Source organism: Branchiostoma lanceolatum, chromosome 5 (assembly GCF_035083965.1).
Source record: "Branchiostoma lanceolatum isolate klBraLanc5 chromosome 5, klBraLanc5.hap2, whole genome shotgun sequence".
Classification (NCBI taxonomy): Eukaryota; Metazoa; Chordata; class Leptocardii; order Amphioxiformes; family Branchiostomatidae; genus Branchiostoma; species Branchiostoma lanceolatum.
Genome location: NC_089726.1, coordinates 192,185 through 216,286, shown reverse-complemented (window position 1 = coordinate 216,286; position 24,102 = coordinate 192,185). Strand labels below are relative to the sequence as shown.

Here is a 24,102-nt window from a genome sequence, read left to right as displayed (position 1 = left end):
CTCCTGCAAGGTCAAGCACAAGGTTACACATGTACAGCAGCTCCTGCAAGGTCAAGCACAAGGTCAGACACACATGGACAGCAGCTCCTGCAAGGTCAAGCACAAGGTCAGACACACATGGACATCAGCTCCTGCAAGGTCAAGCACAAGGTCAGACACACATGGACAGCAGCTCCTACAAGGTCAAGCACAAGGTCAGACACACATGGACATCTGCAGCTTCTGCAAGGTCAAACACAAAGGCAGCCACACATCAGCACCTGCAAGGTCAAGCACAAGGTCAAACATACATGTACATCTGCAAGGTCAAGCACAAGGTCAAACTCAAGGTCATGTACAAGTACAAGTGATCATTGCAGTTAAAGTATAAACTAATAAAGAGTAGCAAGCAAGTAGGGAAAGCAACAAGTATCAAATTACTGGAGGCTGATACAAGTTTCACTCAGATACAAACAATACTAATTTTGCAAGGAAGGGGTGTGACGAGCTACAGCTTTTGAAACTGATGGACGATGTGTTCATCACCCATCTGAATAAATGGACTCACCCAGAAGGCGTGGTTGAGTGCGTGTGGTATCCGACTGGCCACGCCTAGCGATGGGTGAAACTCCAGCATGTAGACGTGTTTCAGGGCGGGTCTGTGGCGAAAAAGGGGAAACAATTGTTACATTACTGTGCAGCAATGCTGGGGGTCTGAGGAAGACTCCTGATTACACAGTGAAGGGCTGATTTGTTAGCCTGAGTACCAACCTCCGTAGTGACTGCTGGCTCAAAAGAATTCGCTTGCTAACCACGGAGTCTGACCCCGCGCGTATCCGTCATGGCTGTTAGTCAGATATTTGTTTCGAACGAACTCGCTGATTGGCCCCATTCGTCTAAGCTCCTCCCCATGCCACACTGTTCTTCGTAACGGGTAAGTTCTAAGAACTGTTGCCATGGCGATTCTTTCAAAACTGGACCCGAACAGGGCAATAGAGACACCTTGGAACGAAAAATGGCACCGAACGCAGCTCGAATTCCCCTCATTACGTGATAATGAGACAGCCGTTACGGATACGTGCGGGGTCAGACTCCGTGGTTAGCAAGCGAATTCTTTTGAGCCAGCGGTCACTACGGCGGTTGGTACTCAGGCTACTGATTTGTACCATCCAACTACAAAATTTCCAGAGCCTTAGAAAAGTTCTCACATCATCATTAATTCATGTTCACAAACCATTTGGTAGGATAACTCACACAAAGAGCCATGGACCTTCCTCATTCTAGGAACTTGTTATCAACAAAGAGAGTTTTAACAACACATGTCGAGAAATATGTAGGACCTACACCATGTGAGTTTGAGGCAGCAGCTGTATAACATGCTGAAAGGCAGTTGCATGTAGACTGGCCCAATGTACAGACATATTTTTGTGGTTTTGGACTTAGGAGAGATTACCGGTAACACATGCTGCCATGTGAGTTTGAGGCTATGCCATGCTGAAAGACCTGTTACATGTACACTGAACCAGGAATACCAACAAACTTCTGTGTTTTTGTTCTTACTTGCTGAAGTTGATTGCCACAGGTTGTTTTGGGATGATTTTAGGAGGAAGCCCGAACTCGAACCCTCTTCCCTCGGTCAGCTTCCCCACGTAGTCTCGCTGTTCCTCAATCTGTACAGCACAAAACAACATTAACATCATATCCACACTAAACCTAATATAGCCCTAACCCTAACCCTCAGCTTCCCCACATAGTCAATCTGGTCCTCAATCTGTTATAGCAGAACATATGGCAACTCAAAAGGCAACTGCAACATTGCCTTAAAATCTCTACTCCAATGTCCATTTGAATTGTTTCACAATATTTAAATAATACCTTTTATACAACACAACACAACATAATGCTCCACTCTCATAGCTACCAACTCATTAACTTCTGTAAGGAAGCAACAGATATTCAATGATATTTTCCTCATTATGATAATAACATTTCCTGAAACTAACTAAGCCTGAAAGATAAACTGAAATTGTTTCGGTGTGTTCAGGTGCTCAAGAGTTTCGGATTTCTAGATACAGAAATTCTAGATGTCAGTTATCAAACTTGAAGACAGAAGCACCTGTTTGTCCCACCTGTACGTACCTGTCCCACCTGTACGTACCTGTCCCACCTGTACGTACCTGTCCCACCTGTACTTACCTGTCCCACCTGTACATACCTGTCCCACCTGTACGTACCTGTTTGTCGAGGACCGACTTGACCAGCTGTGCCTGGAGCCGCAGCACGACGCACTCCGCCCGGTACGTCTTCACGAAGTAGTCCAGCGTGAAGTCAACCCGCGGCCGCTGGTGAATCACCGTCGTCATGACAACAGCTAGCTCCTGCTTCTCTGCCATATCAAATACATGGTGGTACGCCTCGAGGTAGCAGTCAAGCAGCTGGGGTAAACAATAAACAAAAAAACAAACATGATGGTACGCCTCGAGATAGCAGTCCAACAGCTTGGTAAACAATAAACAAAAACAAATACTTATCAAGTAAAACATGAAGGTACGCCTCCAGGTAGCTGTCCATCAAGAAGACAGAACATGTCAGCCCACCTGTCGCTTGTTCTCCAGGTACATGGCCTCGTGTGTCCACAGGTGCAGCAGGGTTAGGTACAGGTGGGCTTACCTGTCGCTTGTTCTCCAGGTACATGGCCTCGTGCGTCCACAGGTGCAGCAGGGTTAGGGTTTGGTACAGGTGGGCTTACCTGTCGCTTGTTCTCCAGGTACATGGCCTCGTGCGTCCACAGGTGCAGCAGGGTTAGGGTTTGGTACAGGTGGGCTTACCTGTCGCTTGTTCTCCAGGTACATGGCCTCGTGCGTCCACAGGTGCAGCAGGGTTAGGGTTTGGTACAGGTGGGCTTACCTGTCGCTTGTTCTCCAGGTACATGGCCTCGTGCGTCCACAGGTGCAGCAGGGTTAGGGTTTGGTACAGGTGGGCTTACCTGTCGCTTGTTCTCCAGGTACATGGCCTCGTGTGTCCACAGGTCGAGCAGGGTTAGGGTTAGGTACAGGTGTGCTTAGCTGTCGCTTGTTCTCCAGGTACATGGCCTCGTGCGTCCACAGGTGCAGCAGGGTTAGGGTTAGGTACAGGTGGGCTTACCTGTCGTTTGTTCTCCAGGTACATGGCCTCGTGTGTCCACAGGTGCAGCAGGGTTAGGGTTTGGTACAGGTGTGCTTACCTGTCGTTTGTTCTCCAGGTACATGGCCTCGTGCGTCCACAGGTGCAGCAGGGTTAGGGTTAGGTACAGGTGGGCTTACCTGTCGTTTGTTCTCCAGGTACATGGCCTCGTGCGTCCACAGGTGCAGCAGGGTTAGGGTTTGGTACAGGTGGGCTTACCTGTCGCTTGTTCTCCAGGTACATGGCCTCGTGCGTCCACAGGTCGAGCAGGGTTAGGGTTAGGTACAGGTGTGCTTACCTGTCGCTTGTTCTCCAGGTACATGGCCTCGTATGTCCACAGGTGCAGCAGGGTTAGGGTTAGGTACAGGTGGGCTTACCTGTCGTTTGTTCTCCAGGTACATGGCCTCGTGCGTCCACAGGTGCAGCAGGGTTAGGGTTAGGTACAGGTGTGCTTACCTGGCGCTTGTTCTCCAGGTACATGGCCTCGTGCGTCCACAGGTCGAGCAGGGTTAGGTACAGGTGTGCTTACCTGTCGCTTGTTCTCCAGGTTCATGGCCTCGTGCGTCCACAGGTGCAGCAGGGTTAGGTACAGGTGTGCTTACCTGTCGCTTGTTCTCCAGGTTCATGGCCTCGTGCGTCCACAGGTGCAGCAGGGTTAGGTACAGGTGTGCTTACCTGTCGCTTGTTCTCCAGGTACATGGCCTCGTGCGTCCACAGGTCGAGCAGGGTTAGGTACAGGTGTGCTTACCTGTCGCTTGTTCTCCAGGTTCATGGCCTCGTGAGTCCACAGGTGCAGCAGGGTTAGGGTTAGGTACAGGTGGGCTTACCTGTCGCTTGTTCTCCAGGTTCATGGCCTCGTGCGTCCACAGGTGCAGCAGGGTTAGGGTTTGGTACAGGTGTGCTTACCTGTCGTTTGTTCTCCAGGTACATGGCCTCGTGTGTCCACAGGTGCAGCAGGGTTAGGGTTTGGTACAGGTGTGCTTACCTGTCGCTTGTTCTCCAGGTACATGGCCTCGTGTGTCCACAGGTGCAGCAGGGTTAGGGTTAGGTACAGGTGTGCTTACCTGTCGTTTGTTCTCCAGGTACATGGCCTCGTGCGTCCACAGGTGCAGCAGGGTTAGGGTTAGGTACAGGTGGGCTTACCTGTCGCTTGTTCTCCAGGTACATGGCCTCGTGCGTCCACAGGTCGAGCAGGGTTAGGGTTTGGTACAGGTGGGCTTACCTGTCGCTTGTTCTCCAGGTACATGGCCTCGTGAGTCCACAGGTGCAGCAGGGTTGAGGTTAGGTACAGGTGTGCTTACCTGTCGCTTGTTCTCCAGGTACATGGCCTCGTGTGTCCACAGGTGCAGCAGGGTTAGGTACAGGTGTGCTTACCTGGCGCTTGTTCTCCAGGTACATGGCCTCGTGTGTCCACAGGTGCAGCAGGGTTAGGTACAGGTGTGCTTACCTGGCGCTTGTTCTCCAGGTACATGGCCTCGTGCGTCCACAGGTGCAGCAGGGTTAGGGTTAGGTACAGGTGGGCTTACCTGTCGCTTGTTCTCCAGGTACATGGCCTCGTGTGTCCACAGGTGCAGCAGGGTTAGGGTTAGGTACAGGTGGGCTTACCTGTCGCTTGTTCTCCAGGTACATGGCCTCGTGTGTCCACAGGTGCAGCAGGGTTAGGGTTAGGTACAGGTGGGCTTACCTGTCGCTTGTTCTCCAGGTACATGGCCTCGTGTGTCCACAGGTGCAGCAGGGTTAGGTACAGGTGGGCTTACCTGTCGCTTGTTCTCCAGGTACATGGCCTCGTGTGTCCACAGGTGCAGCAGGGTTAGGGTAAGGTACAGGTGGGCTTACCTGTCGCTTGTTCTCCAGGTACATGGCCTCATGCGTCCACATGTACAGCAGGGTTAGGGTTAGGTACAGGTGTGCTTACCTGTCGCTTGTTCTCCAGGTACATGGCCTCGTGCGTCCACATGTACAGCAGGGTTAGGGTTAGGTACAGGTGGGCTTACCTGTCGTTTGTTCTCCAGGTACATGGCCTCATGCGTCCACAGGTGCAGCAGGGTTAGGTACAGGTGTGCTTACCTGTCGCTTGTTCTCCAGGTACATGGCCTCGTGCGTCCACATGTACAGCAGGGTTAGGGTTAGGTACAGGTGTGCTTACCTGTCGCTTGTTCTCCAGGTACATGGCCTCGTGCGTCCACATGTACAGCAGGGTTAGGGTTAGGTACAGGTGGGCTTACCTGTCGCTTGTTCTCCAGGTACATGGCCTCATGCGTCCACATGTACAGCAGGGTTAGGGTTAGGTACAGGTGTGCTTACCTGTCGCTTGTTCTCCAGGTACATGGCCTCGTGCGTCCACATGTACAGCAGGGTTAGGGTTAGGTACAGGTGGGCTTACCTGTCGCTTGTTCTCCAGGTACATGGCCTCATGCGTCCACATGTACAGCAGGGTTAGGGTTAGGTACAGGTGTGCTTACCTGTCGCTTGTTCTCCAGGTACATGGCCTCATGCGTCCACATGTACAGCAGGGTTAGGGTTAGGTACAGGTGGGCTTACCTGTCGCTTGTTCTCCAGGTACATGGCCTCGTGAGTCCACAGGTGCAGCAGGGTTAGGTACAGGTGGGCTTACCTGTCGCTTGTTCTCCAGGTACATGGCCTCGTGCGTCCACATGTACAGCAGGGTTAGGTACAGGTGGGCTTACCTGTCGCTTGTTCTCCAGGTACATGGCCTCGTGCGTCCACAGGAGCAGCAGGGTTAGGGTTAGGTACAGGTGGGCTTACCTGTCGCTTGTTCTCCAGGTACATGGCCTCGTGTGTCCACAGGTCGAGCAGCACAGCGAACCTGTCCACGGGGACGTGCGCGTACGCGGCCAGGTTAGGGTTAGGTACAGGTGTGCTTACCTGTCGCTTGTTCTCCAGGTACATGGCCTCATGTGTCCACAGGTCGAGCAGGGTTAGGTACAGGTGGGCTTACCTGTCGCTTGTTCTCCAGGTACATGGCCTCGTGAGTCCACAGGTCGAGCAGCACAGCGAACCTGTCCACGGGAACGTGCGCGTACGCGGCCAGGTCGACGCCGACCGCCTGCTGCCGCCTCAGCGCCGACCCCGTCCGGGTCTGCAGCTCCCGGCTCTCCTTGTCCTTCTCGATGAAATGGGTCGCAACAAGCAGGAGGTCGTGTTCCAGTTCCCTGGGGTCAGGGGTCATGAAAGGGTCACAGGTCAGCTTTCTGTACAACACTGTCCAACTGGTTACCATGACAACACAGCTAGTTTACCATGACAACATTTCCTGTCGAACTGGTACCATGACAATACAGCCACTCAAAATGGTTAACGGTGCACACCCCAGTTCTTCCGCGACCGGGGTCCACGGAAGTGCGCGACAAAAAAGTGACGAAAGCGTTTCGCGGGGCTGGGTTTGAGTTTAGATTTCTCATAATGTGCTTCGAACTGATATTAGATACTAGCATGGCTAAAAAGCGTATGAATTGGTGTGTTTTAGGTGGAAATTGCGCTTCGATCTGAGCCTTACTTCTGGATATCCATCCGCGTTGATGGTGAAATGTCCCTTGGCCGGAGATTGACCTTTGTTGCATTCTGTGGGTCATGCTGACATGCCTCGCGCCGTGGATGATTAAAGAAATCTAAGTACTAGAATTTTCTTTATAATTGGCTCGACTGTACGCTAGGTTTTTCTCTTTCTTACAACATCAGTCGTTTCTACCCAGAAATTTTTTTCTACGAGTTTTATCCTACGCAAAAGTGCCAAAATTTAACCATCATTTTTGACGTGAAAATTATGTTTTTGTCTCCTGATTTACCAAAATTAGAGAGGTTGAAGAAACAGAACTCAGCTGATCCTGTAGCGGAAGGGATAGGCTTTCATCCCATACATAGTTGATTTACTTCGGAATACTTCCCTGGAAGAGACAGTACCTAGACTCGAGGGTGCGCAGCCTCCAATTGAAACCCCAAATAAACTGGGGTGTGCTCCCTTAACATGGCAACACTTCCTATCCTACAGGTTACTATGGTCAAAATGTCCTATCCCACTGGTTACCATGTCAACCCAGGGTTACGTAAGCTGAGTGCAAGTGAGGGAGTGGTCGTACATGGGTGGCTACCATGACAACATGTGTGGTTACCATAGTTACCTGAGTGCGGTGAGGGTGTGGTCGTACATGGGTGGTTACCATAGTTACCTGAGTGCGGTGAGGGTGTGGTCGTACATGGGTGGTTACCATAGTTACCTGAGTGCGGGGAGGGCGTGGTCGTACATGAGTGGTTACCATAGTTACCTGAGTGCGGTGAGGGCGTGGTCGTACATGTGTGGTTACCATAGTTACCTGAATGCGGTGAGGGCGTGGTGGTACATGAGTGGTTACCATAGTTACCTGAGTGCGGTGAGGGCGTGGTCGGACATGTGTGGTTACTATAGTTACCTGAGTGCGGTGGGGGCGTGGTCGTACATGACTGGTTACCATAGTTACCTGAGTGCGGTGAGGGCGTGGTCGTACATGTGTGGCTACCATGAGAACAGGGGGTTACCATGACAATGGGGGTTACCTGAGTGCGGTGAGGGCGTGGTCGTACATGACGTAGAAGCCGCGCTGGTCCTGCACGTGGACACGCCCCTCCTCCTGCGCGTAGAAGTCGTCGTGGTTCTCGATGTCAGAGAACTCCATAAACTCCATCTCGTTCAACCTGCAACAAAGGTGGGTCAGCATCAGTACCAAACCTTACATCCTAACCCCTACTCCATCTCGTTATCAGGAGCGGTACAATACATGTTTAACCTGCACAGGAACCACAGGGGAGAACTCCATAAACTCCATCTCATTTAGCCTGCAGGGGAAAATAAGGGGATTCAACATCAGTCCATAACCTAAAATACATAGTTACTAAGTTAACCCTTACCCATCTCATTACCAGGAACAGTACAATACATGACTTTTGTTTAACCTGCACAGGAACCACAGGGGAGAACTCCATAAACTCCATCTCGTTCAACCTGCAACAAAGGTGGGTCAGCATCAGTACCAAACCTTACATCCTAACCCTACTCCATCTCGTTCAGCCTGCATAGGGACAAACCACAGAGCTCAGCATCAGTACCACAAACACACATCACAGGAGAACTCCATAAACTCCATCTCATTCAACCTGCAGAGAACAAAGGTGGGTCAGCATCAGTACCAAACCTTACATCCTAACCCCTACTCCATCTCGTTCAGCCTGCATAGGGACAAACCACAGAGCTCAGCATCAGTACCACACATCACAGGAGAACTCCATAAACTCCATCTCATTTAGCCTGCATGGAAACAACCAGCATCAGTACCATAACCTTACATCCTAACCCTTACTCCATCTCAATCAGCCTGCATAGGGACAAACCACAGAGCTCAGCATCAGTACCACAAACACACATCACAGGAGAACTCCATAAACTCCATCTTATTTAACCTGCAGCAAAGGTGGGTCAGCATCAGTACCATAACCTTATAATTACATCCTAACCCTTACTCCATCTCGTTTAACCTAAAACATGCGCATGCAGGTACAGAAATCACAGGTGAGAACTCCATAAACTTCATCTCATTTAGCCTGCAGGGAAACAAGACTCTGGGTTCAGCATCAGTGCAACTGCTGCAGGGGAAGGTTACATAACTTTACAAAGTGACATCAGGTAACTACATGTATGTTGAGCTCACCTGTAGTCAGCAGGTGTGTTATGCTTACCTGTAGTCAGCAGGTGTGTTATGCTTACCTGTAGTCAGCAGGTGTGTTATGCTTACCTGTAGTCAGCAGGTGTGTTATGCTCACCTGTAGTCAGCAGGTGTGTTGTGCACATAGTGATGAGATCCGATCCCGGCCGAACTCTGGTTACTGCAAAGGGACAAGAAAATTGATTGTCAAAAGGATATTAAAAAGAACCAGATTCAGTTTAAATCCACTTCTGATCAGTAACTGTTACAGTAGTGTTACAAGTTGGTCAAACTGGACCTGTGCAGTGGTTCCATTGCTAAACCAAAAGCTTTATGTCCGACCTGCTCTTGAGGTGCCCCGCCTCCAGTGATAGGCCTCTCTCGTTGATCGTCAGGGTCCTCTCCACCGAGCAGAAGTAGTTCAGCACGCTCAGGCACTGGAACAGGAAAGAACAGGCACAAATTAACCCTGCCTCCAGTTACAGGCCTCTCTCGATAAGGAGTTCAGAAAGCTCAAACACTGGAACATGTCAGATAGACTAATGGTTTACATGAAGTGTACATGCTGCAGTTACTTGTAATCCCAGGTACCTGTACAACAATGACAGGTGTATAAACTGGTTGATTTGGGTCCCTGAGAGGTACAGAAACGACAGGTGAGTCACAGGTACAGAAATGTCTCATACCTAACCATTCTCTTGAGGTTCCTCAGCCTCAGGTGCCTAATGTAAAGGAACCACAGGTGAGTAACAGGTGAGGTACAGGAAGGACAGGTGATAATGACTAACCGTTCTCTTGAGGTCCCTCAGCCTCAGGTGTCTCAGGTAGAGGAACGACAGGTGAGTCTCAGGTAAAGGACAGGTGATAATGACTAACCGTTCTCTTGAGGTCCCTCAGCCTCAGGTGCCTCAGGTAGAGGAACGACAGGTGAGTCTCAGGTAAAGGACAGGTGATAATGACTAACCGTTCTCTTGAGGTCCCTCAGCCTCAGGTGTCTCAGGTAGAGGAACAACAGGTGAGTCTCAGGTAAAGGACAGGTGATAATGACTAACCGTTCTCTTGAGGTCCCGTAACCTCAGGTGCCTCAGGTAGAGGAACGACAGGTGATAATGACTTACCGTTCTCTTGAGGTCCCTCAGCCTCAGGTGTCTCAGGTAGAGAAACGACAGGTACGCCCCCTGCATGACGCTGGGCTCGTGGCTGGTGTCGTCGCCCTCGTCCAGCCCCAGCATCTGCATGGTGTTCCCGTAGTCGTAGCTCTCCTGCCGTTTCCGCCCGCTGCCCGTCCGCGCCGCGCCGCCCAGGTCAACGCTGTCCACGTTCTTATCATCGATGTCCACAAGGTCAAGGTCGTCTTCTTTACTCGACCTGCAGGGAAGGAAATATCAACACTACTTATCATCTGTGAGGGAAGGAAATATCAACACTTATCATCTGTGAGGGAATGATATATCAACACTTATCGTCTGTGAGGGAAGGAAATATCAACACTAAATATCGGCTGCGTCCACCTGGTCCAAGTCATCGTCTTCACTTGTTCTGACAGGGAAGGAAATAATCTACCTAAACTTACACCAGGCTGTTTCTAAACCACCTGAAGCAAAAGTATGATCTCACAGCTTATTATGATAAGATCTTAGTTTAGCTAGTACACACTACAGCAGACGTACCTCCTGTTGAGTTCAGGGTTGATGTAGAGCTTTCGCCAGAGTGCCTTAAAGTTTGTGTTTCTAGCCTGTGCTGAAGTGGTATAGATTATAGCTAATGACAGCACAAGTTTAAGATTTAGATAGTACACATGTACACTGCAGCAGACATACTTCCTGTCCAGTTCGGGGTTGGTGTAGATTTTCTGCCAGAGCGCCTGAGTGTTTGTGGCTTGTGCGCCGCGGTGAGACGTCACAGACACCTCAATAATCGGCGGCGGGTCCCGGACCGCGATGGCGTGCTCTCGGAGCGACTCCAGAACTTTCTGTACGTCAGAAAGACGAGGGGTGAAAGGTCACTTATCATGTACTGAAACAGTCCATACAGACCTACAATTCCTGTAATAAGCTGGTTCACGATTTGAACTGTGCATATGTGAGGTCAAAGGTGAAGCTCCCTAACTTGCAAACTGTTACTATCCTCGCATAGACCATACTTGATTCATGTCCAGATGTGTTAAGTTTATGTCCCAGGGGCCTTTAATTTTGACATATTTCATCACAGCATGTTCTTGTCCCCAAGGCTGAGTGGGCAGGTATGGACCCGCGTATGTTAGCAGCCTTAACTACAAAAAACAGTGACACGAAAATCAACACACTCCAATTAAGAGACAGCTGGTGAAAACAAACCCAATAATACTCTAGCCCAGATGCAGTGACCCGAAAACATAACCTTCTTGGGAAGGTAACAATTACAGACACTGCAGAAATCCCATCTCCGATCAGCCCAACTCACCTCCACATCAGAAACCTCCAGAAACTTGCACTGAGCCCGCAGAAGCTGAGGTAAACAAACACAACAAGGGGTCAAACGGCAGACATTAATGTTTCAGAAACTTGCACTGAGCCCGCAGAAGCTGAGGTAAACAAACACAACAAGGGGTCAAACGGCAGACATTAATGTTTCAGAAACTTGCACTGAGCCCGCAGAAGCTGAGGTAAACAAACACAACAAGGGGTCAAACGGCAGACATTAATGTTTCAGAAACTTGCACTGAGCCTGCAGAAGCTGAGGTATCAAACACAACAAAGGATCAAACGGCAGACATTAAATAATGTTTACTCACAAAAATATTTAAAAATGGACACAAAACTATTTTTTCGTAAACAGTATTGAGTACTGCAGGTTAATAGCGGAGAGTAATGCGTGGTTACTGACCTCGTCGACGTTGTTTTCCTGACGGAGTTTTGTCATCATCTTCTGTTGGAACGGCTCCTTCTCCGGTCTGAGGGGGAAACCAAAGCTCGGTAAGTTTCTAACTGTTACAAACAGACTCCGTAATTTATGTAACAAGTCTGTTAGTGACCACGCTTACAAGTTCTACATGTACACAAACAAAATGGAGTATAGTGTGGGTGTATAGTCAGGGGGAATGTAGTCGGGGGGGACAGTTTGAGGAGTCGGGGGGGTACATCACCTGATTCTGACGAATGGCCGCCAAGGACAGTCCTTCCTGAGTGCGTGGGACGGTTTGTCGGCTCCCCAGGCGTCTGCACCGGCCTATTATAATAGAAGAAATACAACAGAGATACAACTGTTACATTGTACACAACCCTCCCATTCACAAACACTGCTTAATATATTCTTCACAGCAACGCAACAAACATTCCATCAACAAACACAAGTCGTAGAACTTCTACTACACTTTTATTGAAATGTCCAAGAGCCAAATTTCTAGACTTGCTGCCCATGTCCATTGTATAGGTTCTACAGGTTACCAGTACTTAGGCCAATATTTTACAACAATATGATTTATCAATAATAACTGCCCTCACCTCGACCCTGTCGTATGTAGGGAAGGTCTTGTACTCACCTCGACCCTGTCGTATGTTGGGAAGGTCTTGTACTCACCTCGACCCTGTCGTATGTAGGGAAGGTCTTGTACTGCTCCTGCTTGTGGAAGAGGGTTTTGAACTTGCGGTTGACGTGAGAAAAAAGCTCCATTTCATCTGCGCTGGTCACTATCTGGTTCATGTCCTGCAGTCATGAGAGATCGGGTTACAACTGAGTATCATCTTACAGTTCTGCTGGCATCGTTCCATGAACCCGATAGGCTGAACTTCAGGGCTGTCTCCAGGTTTAAATTCTTCTCCATCACACTCATTGTTTGGGAGCCAATTGTTTAAAATTTTCATTCAATTTGTTAAATTTGTCATTTTTAGCTTAAAAATATATACATTTTCATCAGTTTTATCTCATGAAAATAATGGATATTTTTGGGATGGAAGGGGTTGAATTTATTTTCCATCCCAGCAAGCAAATTTCCGTTCAGGGACGGAAGGACGGGTCCTGGAGACAGCCCTGCCGAACTTACAGGATGGCTGTTTTTGTACACCTTATGATATCTATAATAATTAGAGTATTTGTTTGTACCAGAAAGAACTAATCCACAGTACTTTTGAACTGAAATTACCCAAATGTTTTCTACTGCCGTGAGCAGTTTTTGTAAAGGAACGAATCCACTACCACAGGTCACTTAATGGAAATTATACGGGCGTGACTTGATTCATTTCCTGACATTCAAGTCAAGAAGAATATTTTGTGCTGTATCGAAAGTTTGATTTATTTTACAATGACTTACACAGATGTAAATTAAAACGTTGCACATGTATGAGTTCTATATTATGACTGCCGCATAAAATGCATTAGGCTAGCATAGTATTAGGAATACTTCAATAGACAAGGAGAAGTGAGGGAAACTGTTACAGTAATGCACCATGCTGATGTTCGGTTAGGTTGGGGTTAGGGTTGTTGCTTTAGGGGGTTGGCTGAGGGTTAGGGGGTTGGCTGAGGGTAAGGGGGTTGGCTGAGGGTTAGGGGGTTGGCTGAGGGTAAGGGGGTTGGCTGAGGGCTAGGGGGTTGGCTGAGGGTTAGGGGGTTGGCTGAGGGTAAGGGGGTTGGCTGAGGGTAAGGGGGTTGGCTGAGGGCTAGGGGGTTGGCTGAGGGTTAGGGGGTTGGCTGAGGGTAAGGGGGTTGGCTGAGGGTTAGGGGGTAGGCTGAGGGTTAGGGGGTTGGCTGAGGGTTAGGGTTAAAAGTGAAGGAAACGGTAACGCACCATGCTGATGTTGTAGCATGTCAGCTGGGTTAGGGGGTTGGGTTAAGGTTAGGGGGTTGGGTTAGGGTTAGGGGGTTGGGTTAGGGTTAGAGAGAACCTGTAACGCACCATGCTGATGTTGGGTTAGGGTTTGGGCGGTTAGGTGGTTTGGTTTGGGGTTAGGGGGTTGGGTTAGGGTTAGGGGATTGGGTAAGTGTTAGGGGGTTGGGTGGGTTAGAGAGAACCTGTAACGCACCATGCTGATGTTGGGTTAGGGTTTGGGCGGTTAGGTGGTTTGGTTTGGGGTTAGGGGGTTGGGTTAGGGTTAGGGGATTGGGTAAGTGTTAGGGGGTTGGGTTGGGGTTAGGGGGTTGGGTAAGTGTTAGGGGGTTGGGTTAGGGTTAGAGAGAACCTGTAACGCACCATGCTGATGTTGGGTTAGGGTTAGGGCGGTTAGGTGGTTTGGGGTTAGGGGGTTGGGTAAGGGTTAGAGAGAACCTGTAACGCACCATGCTGATGTTGTATCAGGACAGCTGGGTTAGGGGGTTGGGTAAGTGTAAGGGGGTTGGGTTAGGGTTAGGGGGTTGGGTTAGGGTTAGAGAGAACCTGTAACGCACCATGCTGATGTTGGGTTAGGGTTAGGGCGGTTAGGTGGTTTGGTTTGGGGTTAGGGGGTTGGGTTAAGGTTAGGGGGTTGGGTAAGTGTTAGGGGGTTGGGTTAGGGTTAGGGGGTTGGGTTATAGGGTTCGGGGGTTGGGTAAGTGTTAGGGGGTTGGGTTATAGGGTTCGGGGGTTGGGTAAGTGTTAGGGGGTTGGGTTATAGGGTTAGGGGGTTGGGTAAGTGTAAGGGGGTTGGGTTAGGGTTAGAGAGAACCTGTAACGCACCATGCTGATGTTGGGTTAGGGTTTGGGCGGTTAGGTGGTTTGGTTTGGGGTTAGGGGGTTGGGTTAGGGTTAGGGGGTTGGGTAAGTGTTAGGGGGTTGGGTTAGGGTTAGAGAGAACCTGTAACGCACCATGCTGATGTTGGGTTAGGGTTTGGGCGGTTAGGTGGTTTGGTTTGGGGTTAGGGGGTTGGGTTAAGGTTAGCCTTAATCTTATTACCATGCTGATGTTGTAGCATGTCAGCAGGAACTCCAGCAGAGGTCGCAGGTCGTCGAAGTCCATGAGGTGCAGCGGCAGGCCGAGGGTCGCCTGGTTGGACGCCAGACCGCCACCTGTGGTGTGGGGAGGGGGGCACAACATTACAGCCGGCACAACATTACAGCCGGCACAACATTACAGCCGGCACAACATTACAGCCGGCACAACATTACAGCCGGCACAACATTACAGCCGGCACAACATTACAGCCGGCACAACATTACAGCCGGCACAACATTACAGCCGGCACATCATTACAGCCGGCACAACATTACAGCCGGCACAACATTACAGCCGGCACAACATTACAGCCGGCACAACATTACAGCCGGCACAACATTACAGCCGGCACAACATTACAGCCGGCACAACATTACAGCCGGCACAACATTACAGCCGGCACAACATTACAGCCGGCACAACATTACAGCCGGCACAACATTACAGCCGGCACAACATTACAGCCGGCACAACATTAAACCGGCACAACATTACAGCTGGCACAACATTACAGCTGGCACAACATCACAGCTGGCACAACATTACAGCTGGCACAACATTACAGCTGGCACAACATTACAGCTGGCACAACATTACAGCCGGCACAACATTACAGCCGGCACAACATTACAGCCGGCACAACATTACAGCCGGCACAACATATTACAGACATCAAATATACTATTATGCACAATACAGCCAAGAGGCAGGCCGAGGGTCAACCAACGAGTGATGAAATATACACATAAATACAACCTCAGAGCTTACATCTTACATGGACAAGTGAAGTGGTGTTTATTTTGTCTTCTGCAGACCCTGAGCTACTTCTTTTCTAGTTATATGTCATTTTGTGTTTATTTCGGACTCATTCGTTCCTTCGTTCGTTCTCACCTGCGGCTGCCGTGTCTGGCAGGAGTGACGACACCGGCATGGAGGTCGTGCTGGCCGGGAGCGCGGGGGGGACGACACGCCCTGCCGACATCACCGACACGCCCGACAGGGGGCGGGGCGACCGTCTCCCCGGGGTGGGGACATGGATCCCCGGGGCGGGGTCCTGCTTCAGCATGTCACCATCCTGGGGAGGAAACAGGACAGGTTAACCATGCAGGGGTGAGGGAGCGGCGCCCCGGAGTGGGGACATGGATCCCCGGGGTGGGGACATGGATCCCCGGGGTGGGGACATGGATCCCCGGGGTGGGGACATGGATCCCTGGGGTGGGGACATGGATCCCCGGGGTGGGGACATGGATCCCTGGGGTGGGGACATGGATCCCCGGGGTGGGGACATGGATCCCTGGGGTGGGGACATGGATCCCTGGGGTGGGGACATGGATCCCCGGGGTGGGGACATGGATCCCCGGGATGGGGACATGGATCCCCGGGGTGGGGACATGGATCCCCGAGGTGGGGACATGGATCCCCGGGGTGGGGTCCTGCTTCAGCATGTCACCATCCTGGGGAGGAAACAGGACAGGTTAACCATGCAGGGGTGGGGGAGCGGCGCCCCGGGGTGGGGACATGGATCCCCGGGGTGGGGACATGGATCCCCGGGGTGGGGACATGGATCCCCGGGGTGGGGACATGGATCCCTGGGGTGGGGACATGGATCCCTGGGGTGGGGACATGGATCCCCGGGGTGGGGACATGGATCCCCGGGGTGGGGACATGGATCCCTGGGGTGGGGACATGGATCCCCGGGGTGGGGACATGGATCCCTGGGGTGGGGACATGGATCCCTGGGGTGGGGACATGGATCCCTGGGGTGGGGACATGGATCCCTGGGGTGGGGACATGGATCCCTGGGGTGGGGACATGGATCCCCGGGGTGGGGTCCTGCTTCAGCATGTCACCATCCTGGGGAGGAAACAGGTCAGGTTAACCATGCAGGGGGTAGGGGAACGGCGCCCCGGGGTGGGGACATGGATCCCCGGGATGGGGACATGGATCCCTGGGGTGGGGACATGGATCCCTGGGGTGGGGACATGGATCCCCGGGGTGGGGTCTTGCTTCAGCATGTCACCATCCTGGGGAGGAAACAGGACAGGTTAACCATGCAGGGGGTAGGGGAGCGGCGCCCCGGGGTGGGGACATGGATCCCCGGGGTGGGGGCATGGATCCCTTGGGTGGGGGCATGGATCCCTGGGGTGGGGGCATACAAATGTAGGTCCATCATCAGGGTGAGGCTTATCTACCCGGAATGGGGACATGGATTCCGGCCCAGGGTGGGGAGGCATTTCCCCGGGGTGGGGACATGGATCAGTGGGGTGGGGGAGTGTCTTTCGGGGGAACAAGTTTTTTTCACTGATAAACGGCACAGAAAAGTTGTTCAGTACGCATTCTTCCACCAACTGTTCAAAGCCTGAATCTGTTGACAGAGTGTGAAATAAAGATTTGTTGGAATTCTGTTTTCATCACAAACGATGTCAGATGGAGGGACAATCTAACTCAACACCTGGGCCCTACATGGCCAAGAACCGCTCGACAGAGGAAAAATTGGAGTCTGACAAGGGAGGGGTTCCTCCAAAGGAGTGATGACACCCTGGAATGATGATGATGATGATGTCAGATCATTTTGTCTCTCTTGCCAGCGGTCGGTCAAAAAAAAAGGCTAGGGTCAAGAGGTTTTGGCTACGGTTGGTCGGGTGAAACACCACCTTTTTTCCTACAGAAGTGAGTAAATAACAACAGGAGCTCTCACCTCATCACCATCAGACTCCAGCGGAGGGGGGGCGATGGAGGACTTGTACATGGCGGGGAGCCACTGCAGCACCTGTAAGAGGGATACAGGCATTAGTACACATACTATTAGATAAAGAAACAAACACATAAATATGTAAGGGGAGGGGGTGATGACATAAAATGTAATATACACTCAGCACAAAAAGTTTGGAAACTTAACTTTGGTCGATCATATCTCCGTTGTTTCTTGATCAATTTCAATGATTTACATATCATTGAAAAGCTTGTGTGATCTTCTTTCCCATGATACCAAACTTGTTATGGTTGTAAATTAATGCAACGAGCACCAGACCTGCTTATGCGAGCGGGTCACATAAAAAAAGTCTATCTGTGCAACAGTCAGCATATGGTCCTCCTCGCTGCCCCAACACTTTCATTTACCCGTCCAACAGTCAAAACAAATCTACTCTTATCTGTAGCTGTGAACATAACATTCCTCCACACACTGTTTCATTCACGATGCGGACGGCACCACCGCAAACGGGTTTGGCGCTGAGCTGAGTATTGAACACTAGCAGGGAAATTTGGGCACTTTTTTTCTACAACCCACTCGCATAAGCAGGCCTGGTGCTCGCTCCATGAGATTGCAATTATAATGAGTGGGGTATCATAGGAAAGGAAATTACACAAGCTTTCCACCGATATATAATGCAATTTGAAATTGATCAAGAAACAATGGAAATATGATCAACCAAAGTAAAGATTCCAAACTTTTTGTGCCTATGTAGTACAAACCTCATCTCCAACAGCAGCCGGGTAAATCTGCACCACATCAGGAATGTGTGACTCCTGCACCTCACTGAACACGCCAGCTCTACCGTGTGTACTCAGGTCAGAACTTTCCCTCCAGCTTTATTCTACGATATTCTCTGAGATCTATAACATTAGTCTAGGAGTGTCTACTGAGGTGTGTTTACCTTGACGTAAGCGCAGGTCTTCCTGAGGGAGTGCAGGTGACAGGTGAGCCAGCGCAGGTAGATCTGGAGGTCCTCCGGTGCCAGCTGGCTGCAGGGCTGGGCCGGGTTACCTGCCAGGAGCGCCTCTCGCACCCCCGCCAGCCGCTGGGCGCGCTCTAGCGCATCCCGGTACTCCAACATGATCTGGCTACAGGACAGAAACAGGCACACATCACCTTACATCTAACACTAACACCTAACACTAACACCTAACACTATACCTCCCCCCGCCAGCCGCTGGGCGCGCTCTAGTGCATCCTGGTACTCCAACACGACCTGGCTACAGAAACAGGCACATCTAAGCTAACCTTAACCTTAAAGCTACCTGTTACTCTCCCAACCTTACACCTAAACCCATCCCGGCATCCACTCATGATCTGGCTACAGTTCACACCCTGATGGTCACGGCCCTCCCACGGGTCAGTTCACCCTCACACCCTGAGTCATCAGGTGATCCTACCCGTGGCCAGGTAGGTACCTACGGTGGTAAGGATACACCGTGTTGTATTCTACATGTAGCTAGTACGTACTTTAGTCGGCTGTGGTAGTGTGGGTTACACGTACTCGAGTCGGCTGTGGTAGTGTGGGTTATACGTACTCGAGTCGGCTGTGGTAGTGTGGGTTATACGTACTCGACTCGGCTGTGGTAGTGCGGGTACTGTGGTAGTGTGGGTTATACGTACTCGACTCGGCTGTGGTAGTGCGGGTACTGTGGTAGTGTGGGTTATACGTACTCGAGTCGGCTGTGGTAGTGCGGGTACTGTGGTAGTGTGGGTACATGTGTGGGTACGTACTCTAGTCGGCTGTGGTAGTGTGGGTTATACGTACTCTAGTCGGCTGTGGTAGTGCGGGTACTGTGGTAGTGTGGGTTATACGTACTCGAGTCGGCTGTGGTAGTGCGGGTACTGTGGTAGTGTGGGTACATGTGTGGGTACGTACTCGAGTCGGCTGTGGTAGTGTGGGTACTGTGGTAGTGTGGGTTACACGTACTCGAGTCGGCTGTGGTAGTGCGGGTACTGTGGTAGTGTGGGTACATGTGTGGGTACGTACTCTAGTCGGCTGTGGTAGTGTGGGTTATACGTACTCTAGTCGGCTGTGGTAGTGTGGGTTATACGTACTCGAGTCGGCTGTGGTAGTGCGGGTACTGTGGTAGTGTGGGTACATGTGTGGGTACGTACTCGAGTCGGCTGTGGTAGTGTGGGTACTGTGGTAGTGTGGGTACATGTGTGGGTACGTACTTTAGTCGGCTGTGGTAGTGTGGGTTATACGTACTCGAGTTGGCTGTGGTAGTGTGGGTTATACGTACTCGAGTCGGCTGTGGTAGTGCGGGTTATACGTACTCGAGTCGGCTGTGGTAGTGTGGGTACTGTGGTAGTGTGGGTTATACGTACTCGAGTCGGCTGTGGTAGTGTGGGTACTGTGGTAGTGTGGGTTATATGTACTCGAGTCGGCTGTGGTAGTGTGGGTTATACGTACTCGAGTCGGCTGTGGTAGTGGGGGTTATACGTACTCGAGTCGGCTGTGGTAGTGTGGGTTATACGTACTCGAGTCGGCTGTGGTAGTGCGGGTACTGTGGTAGTGTGGGTTATATGTACTCGAGTCGGCTGTGGTAGTGTGGGTTATACGTACTCGAGTCGGCTGTGGTAGTGGGGGTTATACGTACCGAGTCGGCTGTGGTAGTGCGGGTACTGTGGTAGTGTGGGTTATACGTACTCGAGTCGGCTGTGGTAGTGCGGGTACTGTGGTAGTGTGGGTTATACGTACTCGAGTCGGCTGTGGTAGTGTGGGTACTGTGGTAGTGTGGGTACATGTGTGGGTACGTACTTTAGTCGGCTGTGGTAGTGTGGGTTATACGTACTCGAGTCGGCTGTGGTAGTGCGGGTACTGTGGTAGTGTGGGTTATACGTACTCCAGTCGGCTGTGGTAGTGTGGGTACTGTGGTAGTGTGGGTTATACGTACTCCAGTCGGCTGTGGTAGTGCGGGTACTGTGGTAGTGTGGGTTATACGTACTCGAGTCGGCTGTGGTAGTGTGGGTTATACGTACTCTAGTCGGCTGTGGTAGTGCGGGTTATACGTACTCTAGTCGGCTGTGGTAGTGGGGGTTATACGTACTCGAGTCGGCTGTGGTAGTGCGGGTACTGTGGTAGTGTGGGTTATACGTACTCCAGTCGGCTGTGGTAGTGTGGGTACTGTGGTAGTGTGGGTTATACGTACTCCAGTCGGCTGTGGTAGTGCGGGTACTGTGGTAGTGTGGGTTATACGTACTCGAGTCGGCTGTGGTAGTGTGGGTTATACGTACTCTAGTCGGCTGTGGTAGTGCGGGTTATACGTACTCTAGTCGGCTGTGGTAGTGGGGGTTATACGTACTCGAGTCGGCTGTGGTAGTGCGGGTTATACGTACTCGAGTCGGCTGTGGTAGTGCGGGTACTGTGGTAGTGTGGGTTATACGTACTCGAGTCGGCTGTGGTAGTGCGGGTACTGTGGTAGTGTGGGTACATGTGTGGGTACGTACTCGAGTCGGCTGTGGTAGTGTGGGTACATGTGTGGGTACGTACTCGAGTCGGCTGTGGTAGTGCGGGTACTGTGGTAGTGTGAGTACATGTGTGGGTACGTACTCGAGTCGGCTGTGGTAGTGTGGGTACTGTGGTAGTGTGGGTTATACGTACTCGAGTTGGCTGTGGTAGTGTGGGTTATACGTACTCAAGTCGGCTGTGGTAGTGTGGGTTATACGTACTCGAGTCGGCTGTGGTAGTGTGGGTACTGTGGTAGTGTGGGTTATACGTACTCGAGTCGGCTGTGGTAGTGCGGGTACTGTGGTAGTGTGGGTTATACGTACTCGAGTCGGCTGTGGTAGTGTGGGTTATACGTACTCGAGTCGGCTGTGGTAGTGTGGGTTATACGTACTCGAGTCGGCTGTGGTAGTGTGGGTTATACGTACTCGAGTCGGCTGTGGTAGTGTGGGTTATACGTACTCGAGTCGGCTGTGGTAGTGTGGGTTATACGTACTCGAGTCGGCTGTGGTAGTGTGGGTTATACGTACTCGAGTCGGCTGTGGTAGTGTGGGTTATACGTACTCGAGTCGGCTGTGGTAGTGTGGGTACATCGTCTCCATCACGTTGGTGTGTCGACAGAACCTCTTCCATCGCAGCATGTGCATGTGCTTACACTGAACCAGCTCCTGGATCCGGTCTAGGTAAAACTGAAACAACAGGAAACGCGCATGTGTTTAATCTGAACCGGTCTAGGTAAAACTGAAACAACAGGAAACATCATGCGTGTGTTTAATCTGAACCGGTCTAGGTAAAACTGAAACAACAGGAAACATGTGCGTGTGTTTAATCTGAACCGGTCTAGGTAAAACTGAAACAACAGGAAACATGGGCATGTGTTTAATCTGAACTGGTCTAGGTAAAACTGAAACAACAGGAAACATCATGCGTGTGTTTAATCTGAACCGGTCTAGGTAAAACTGAAACAACAGGAAACGCGCATGTGTTTAATCTGAACCGGTCTAGGTAAAACTGAAACAACAGGAAACATGGGCATGTGTTTAATCTGAACTGGTCTAGGTAAAACTGAAACAACAGGAAACATGTGCATGTGTTTAATCTGAACCGGTCCAGGTAAAACTGAAACAACAGGAAACATGTGCGTGTGTTAAATCTGAAGCACAGCCAGTAACCTATCTGAGCAATGAGGCTGTTACTAAGTTGTGTTTTAACGTGCTCAAGGCAACTCTTCGATCACGGGACCCCATTTTACATCCCTTCCCAAAGACAGATCCACTTAGGATCCTCTTTCCCAGATTTGAACCGGGGTCTCCCAGTTAGCAACTAATTGGCTGCTACCAGTTCAGCTTCAGGGACATTATACACACTGAAATCCAGCCCAGAAAGCCCCAGATACATCTTAAACAGCAGTAGACATGCACGGGGCATGAGAGAAAACTTGCTTACCTGGTGCAGCAGCAGCGGAAGGCTCTCGGCTGTGTGCTCCTTCTTCAGACACCCTTCCATTTCCTCCTGCAACACATCTGCTTGGACCAGGAGTGGGCGCGCCTCCGTAACCTAGCAACCAGAGACATAGGTATGGCTGTGTCACAGTTGTTACAGCTTATAACAAGGACAACATCATGACTGATGTAGAGAAGGCAAACCTGCAACAGTGTGGCAGTTTCCTGCCCATGGGATTTCGTTATTCATCAGAATGGCCTTCAAATCACGACTTCGACAATACTTTAAAGTAACCTGAAGAGCCTTGTCAAAGTTTCATATAAAACCTAAGGGGCCTTTAGTTACTAGTTAACTGCAGAACCAGTAACAGTTAGTGATAGTTAGTTGTAGTTACTAGTTACCTGCAGAGCCTTGTCGAAGGCGAGCTGTCGCTCCCTGCGGAAGTGCTCATGGCTCTTGGGCCAGGGAACGGAGCTGATGCATAATTACTAGTTATGCAGAGTCAGTAATAGTTAGTGATAGTTAGTTATAGTTACTAGTTACCTGCAGAGCCTTGTCGAAGGCGAGCTGCCGCTCCCTGCGGAAGTGCTCGTGGCTCTTGGGCCAGGGAACCGAGCTGATGCTGCGGCTGGGCTGCCCGGAGAGAAGCTCGTTCTCCTCGATGTCCGCCTTCAGGTCCTCCAGTTCCTGCTGCAGCTCCGACTCCAGCTCCCGGATCTTACCGCTCCCGGAGACCGCGTAGCTGAACTCCGCCATCACTGCAGCATCGTCAGCCTGGGGGGAGGGGGGTTTGGGGGAGGGGGAAACAGACTTGTGATACTGCGATGCTGAAATCAACGTGGCATCGTCAACCTGGGAAGGGTGAAAAACAAGACGTTAGAAGCCGACGGATATTCCAGCTCCCGGAAAATGCACAGCTGAACTCTGAAACCAAATCAACCAAATAAAGCTGGGAACGGCTTGAGACATAATGGAATTTATCATTCAATTCAAAACTAGTTAACTGTTAAACACTGGTCTTTTACTGCCAGATAACCTGTTATGATATGCAGCATATCATCTACAAACTAAAGGCAAGACTTTGTAAGGTTTGAATATACCTGAGTTTAAAACAACAGGTCAGACAGTTGGTCCAGGCTGGTAACATGTAAGACTCAGGGGAGACAAAAGGTTGAGAAAACAGTCCTCACAAAGATGTTATTTATCCATGGAAGCATTCAGGAGACGTCAGAAGGAGTGGTAAGAAAACAACACAGCATCACAACAATAAGTCAGCCGGATTTGAGAATAAATGGAATGTTATTGATGTCAATAATAGCCTGAATAGCTTGGCTATGGAATGCATCCAACAGTGCAAGTGTGACAGACTGTTTGAGATATTGTGTGAAAGCGAGGGTGTGGCCGAGTCGGTGAAACTCCCTCATTACAAGAGGGAAACAGAAGAACTGCCCCAGGCTACAGGTGCCCCACAGGTGTTACACAGGTGTTACACAGGTATTACACACCTGGGAGAGTCAATCAGCTATTGTCTGCGGGGTCACAGGGTCATTGATCTAAAAGCTGTTACAGTAATTACTTACAGACGGTGGCAGGTTAACATGCAGTGACGTTATAATTACTGACAGAAACAGTCATTGTGGCAGATTAAGATGACGTGATGTAGACAAGAACAGAACTTGTTTTTTTAGATATGTCGATCTCGTGCATCACTAGACTGAAACGAGAGACCTGTCACAA

The 24,102-nt window shown here is 50.6% G+C and overlaps 1 protein-coding gene across 1 annotated transcript in view; it reads right to left on the bottom strand.

Annotated features, from left to right (window-relative positions):
- LOC136434448 (uncharacterized) overlaps nt 1-24,102 on the bottom strand; it is a 68,469-nt gene that overhangs the window by 42,556 nt on the left and 1,811 nt on the right. The window contains exons 2-22 of the mRNA XM_066427250.1: nt 22,909-23,139; nt 22,369-22,479; nt 21,487-21,611; nt 18,373-18,559; nt 17,415-17,486; nt 15,608-15,791; nt 14,678-14,790; nt 12,393-12,518; nt 11,959-12,041; nt 11,700-11,766; nt 11,277-11,321; nt 10,655-10,806; nt 9,953-10,202; nt 9,177-9,271; nt 8,953-9,015; nt 7,693-7,830; nt 6,101-6,314; nt 5,908-6,054; nt 2,214-2,414; nt 1,540-1,649; nt 548-638 (exon numbers count right to left, since the gene is read on the bottom strand). Coding sequence (XP_066283347.1) covers nt 548-638; nt 1,540-1,649; nt 2,214-2,414; nt 5,908-6,054; nt 6,101-6,314; nt 7,693-7,830; nt 8,953-9,015; nt 9,177-9,271; nt 9,953-10,202; nt 10,655-10,806; nt 11,277-11,321; nt 11,700-11,766; nt 11,959-12,041; nt 12,393-12,518; nt 14,678-14,790; nt 15,608-15,791; nt 17,415-17,486; nt 18,373-18,559; nt 21,487-21,611; nt 22,369-22,479; nt 22,909-23,121 — 2,787 coding nt within the window. The 5' untranslated portion in view covers nt 23,122-23,139. The remainder of the gene's footprint in view (nt 1-547; nt 639-1,539; nt 1,650-2,213; nt 2,415-5,907; nt 6,055-6,100; nt 6,315-7,692; nt 7,831-8,952; nt 9,016-9,176; nt 9,272-9,952; nt 10,203-10,654; nt 10,807-11,276; nt 11,322-11,699; nt 11,767-11,958; nt 12,042-12,392; nt 12,519-14,677; nt 14,791-15,607; nt 15,792-17,414; nt 17,487-18,372; nt 18,560-21,486; nt 21,612-22,368; nt 22,480-22,908; nt 23,140-24,102) is intronic.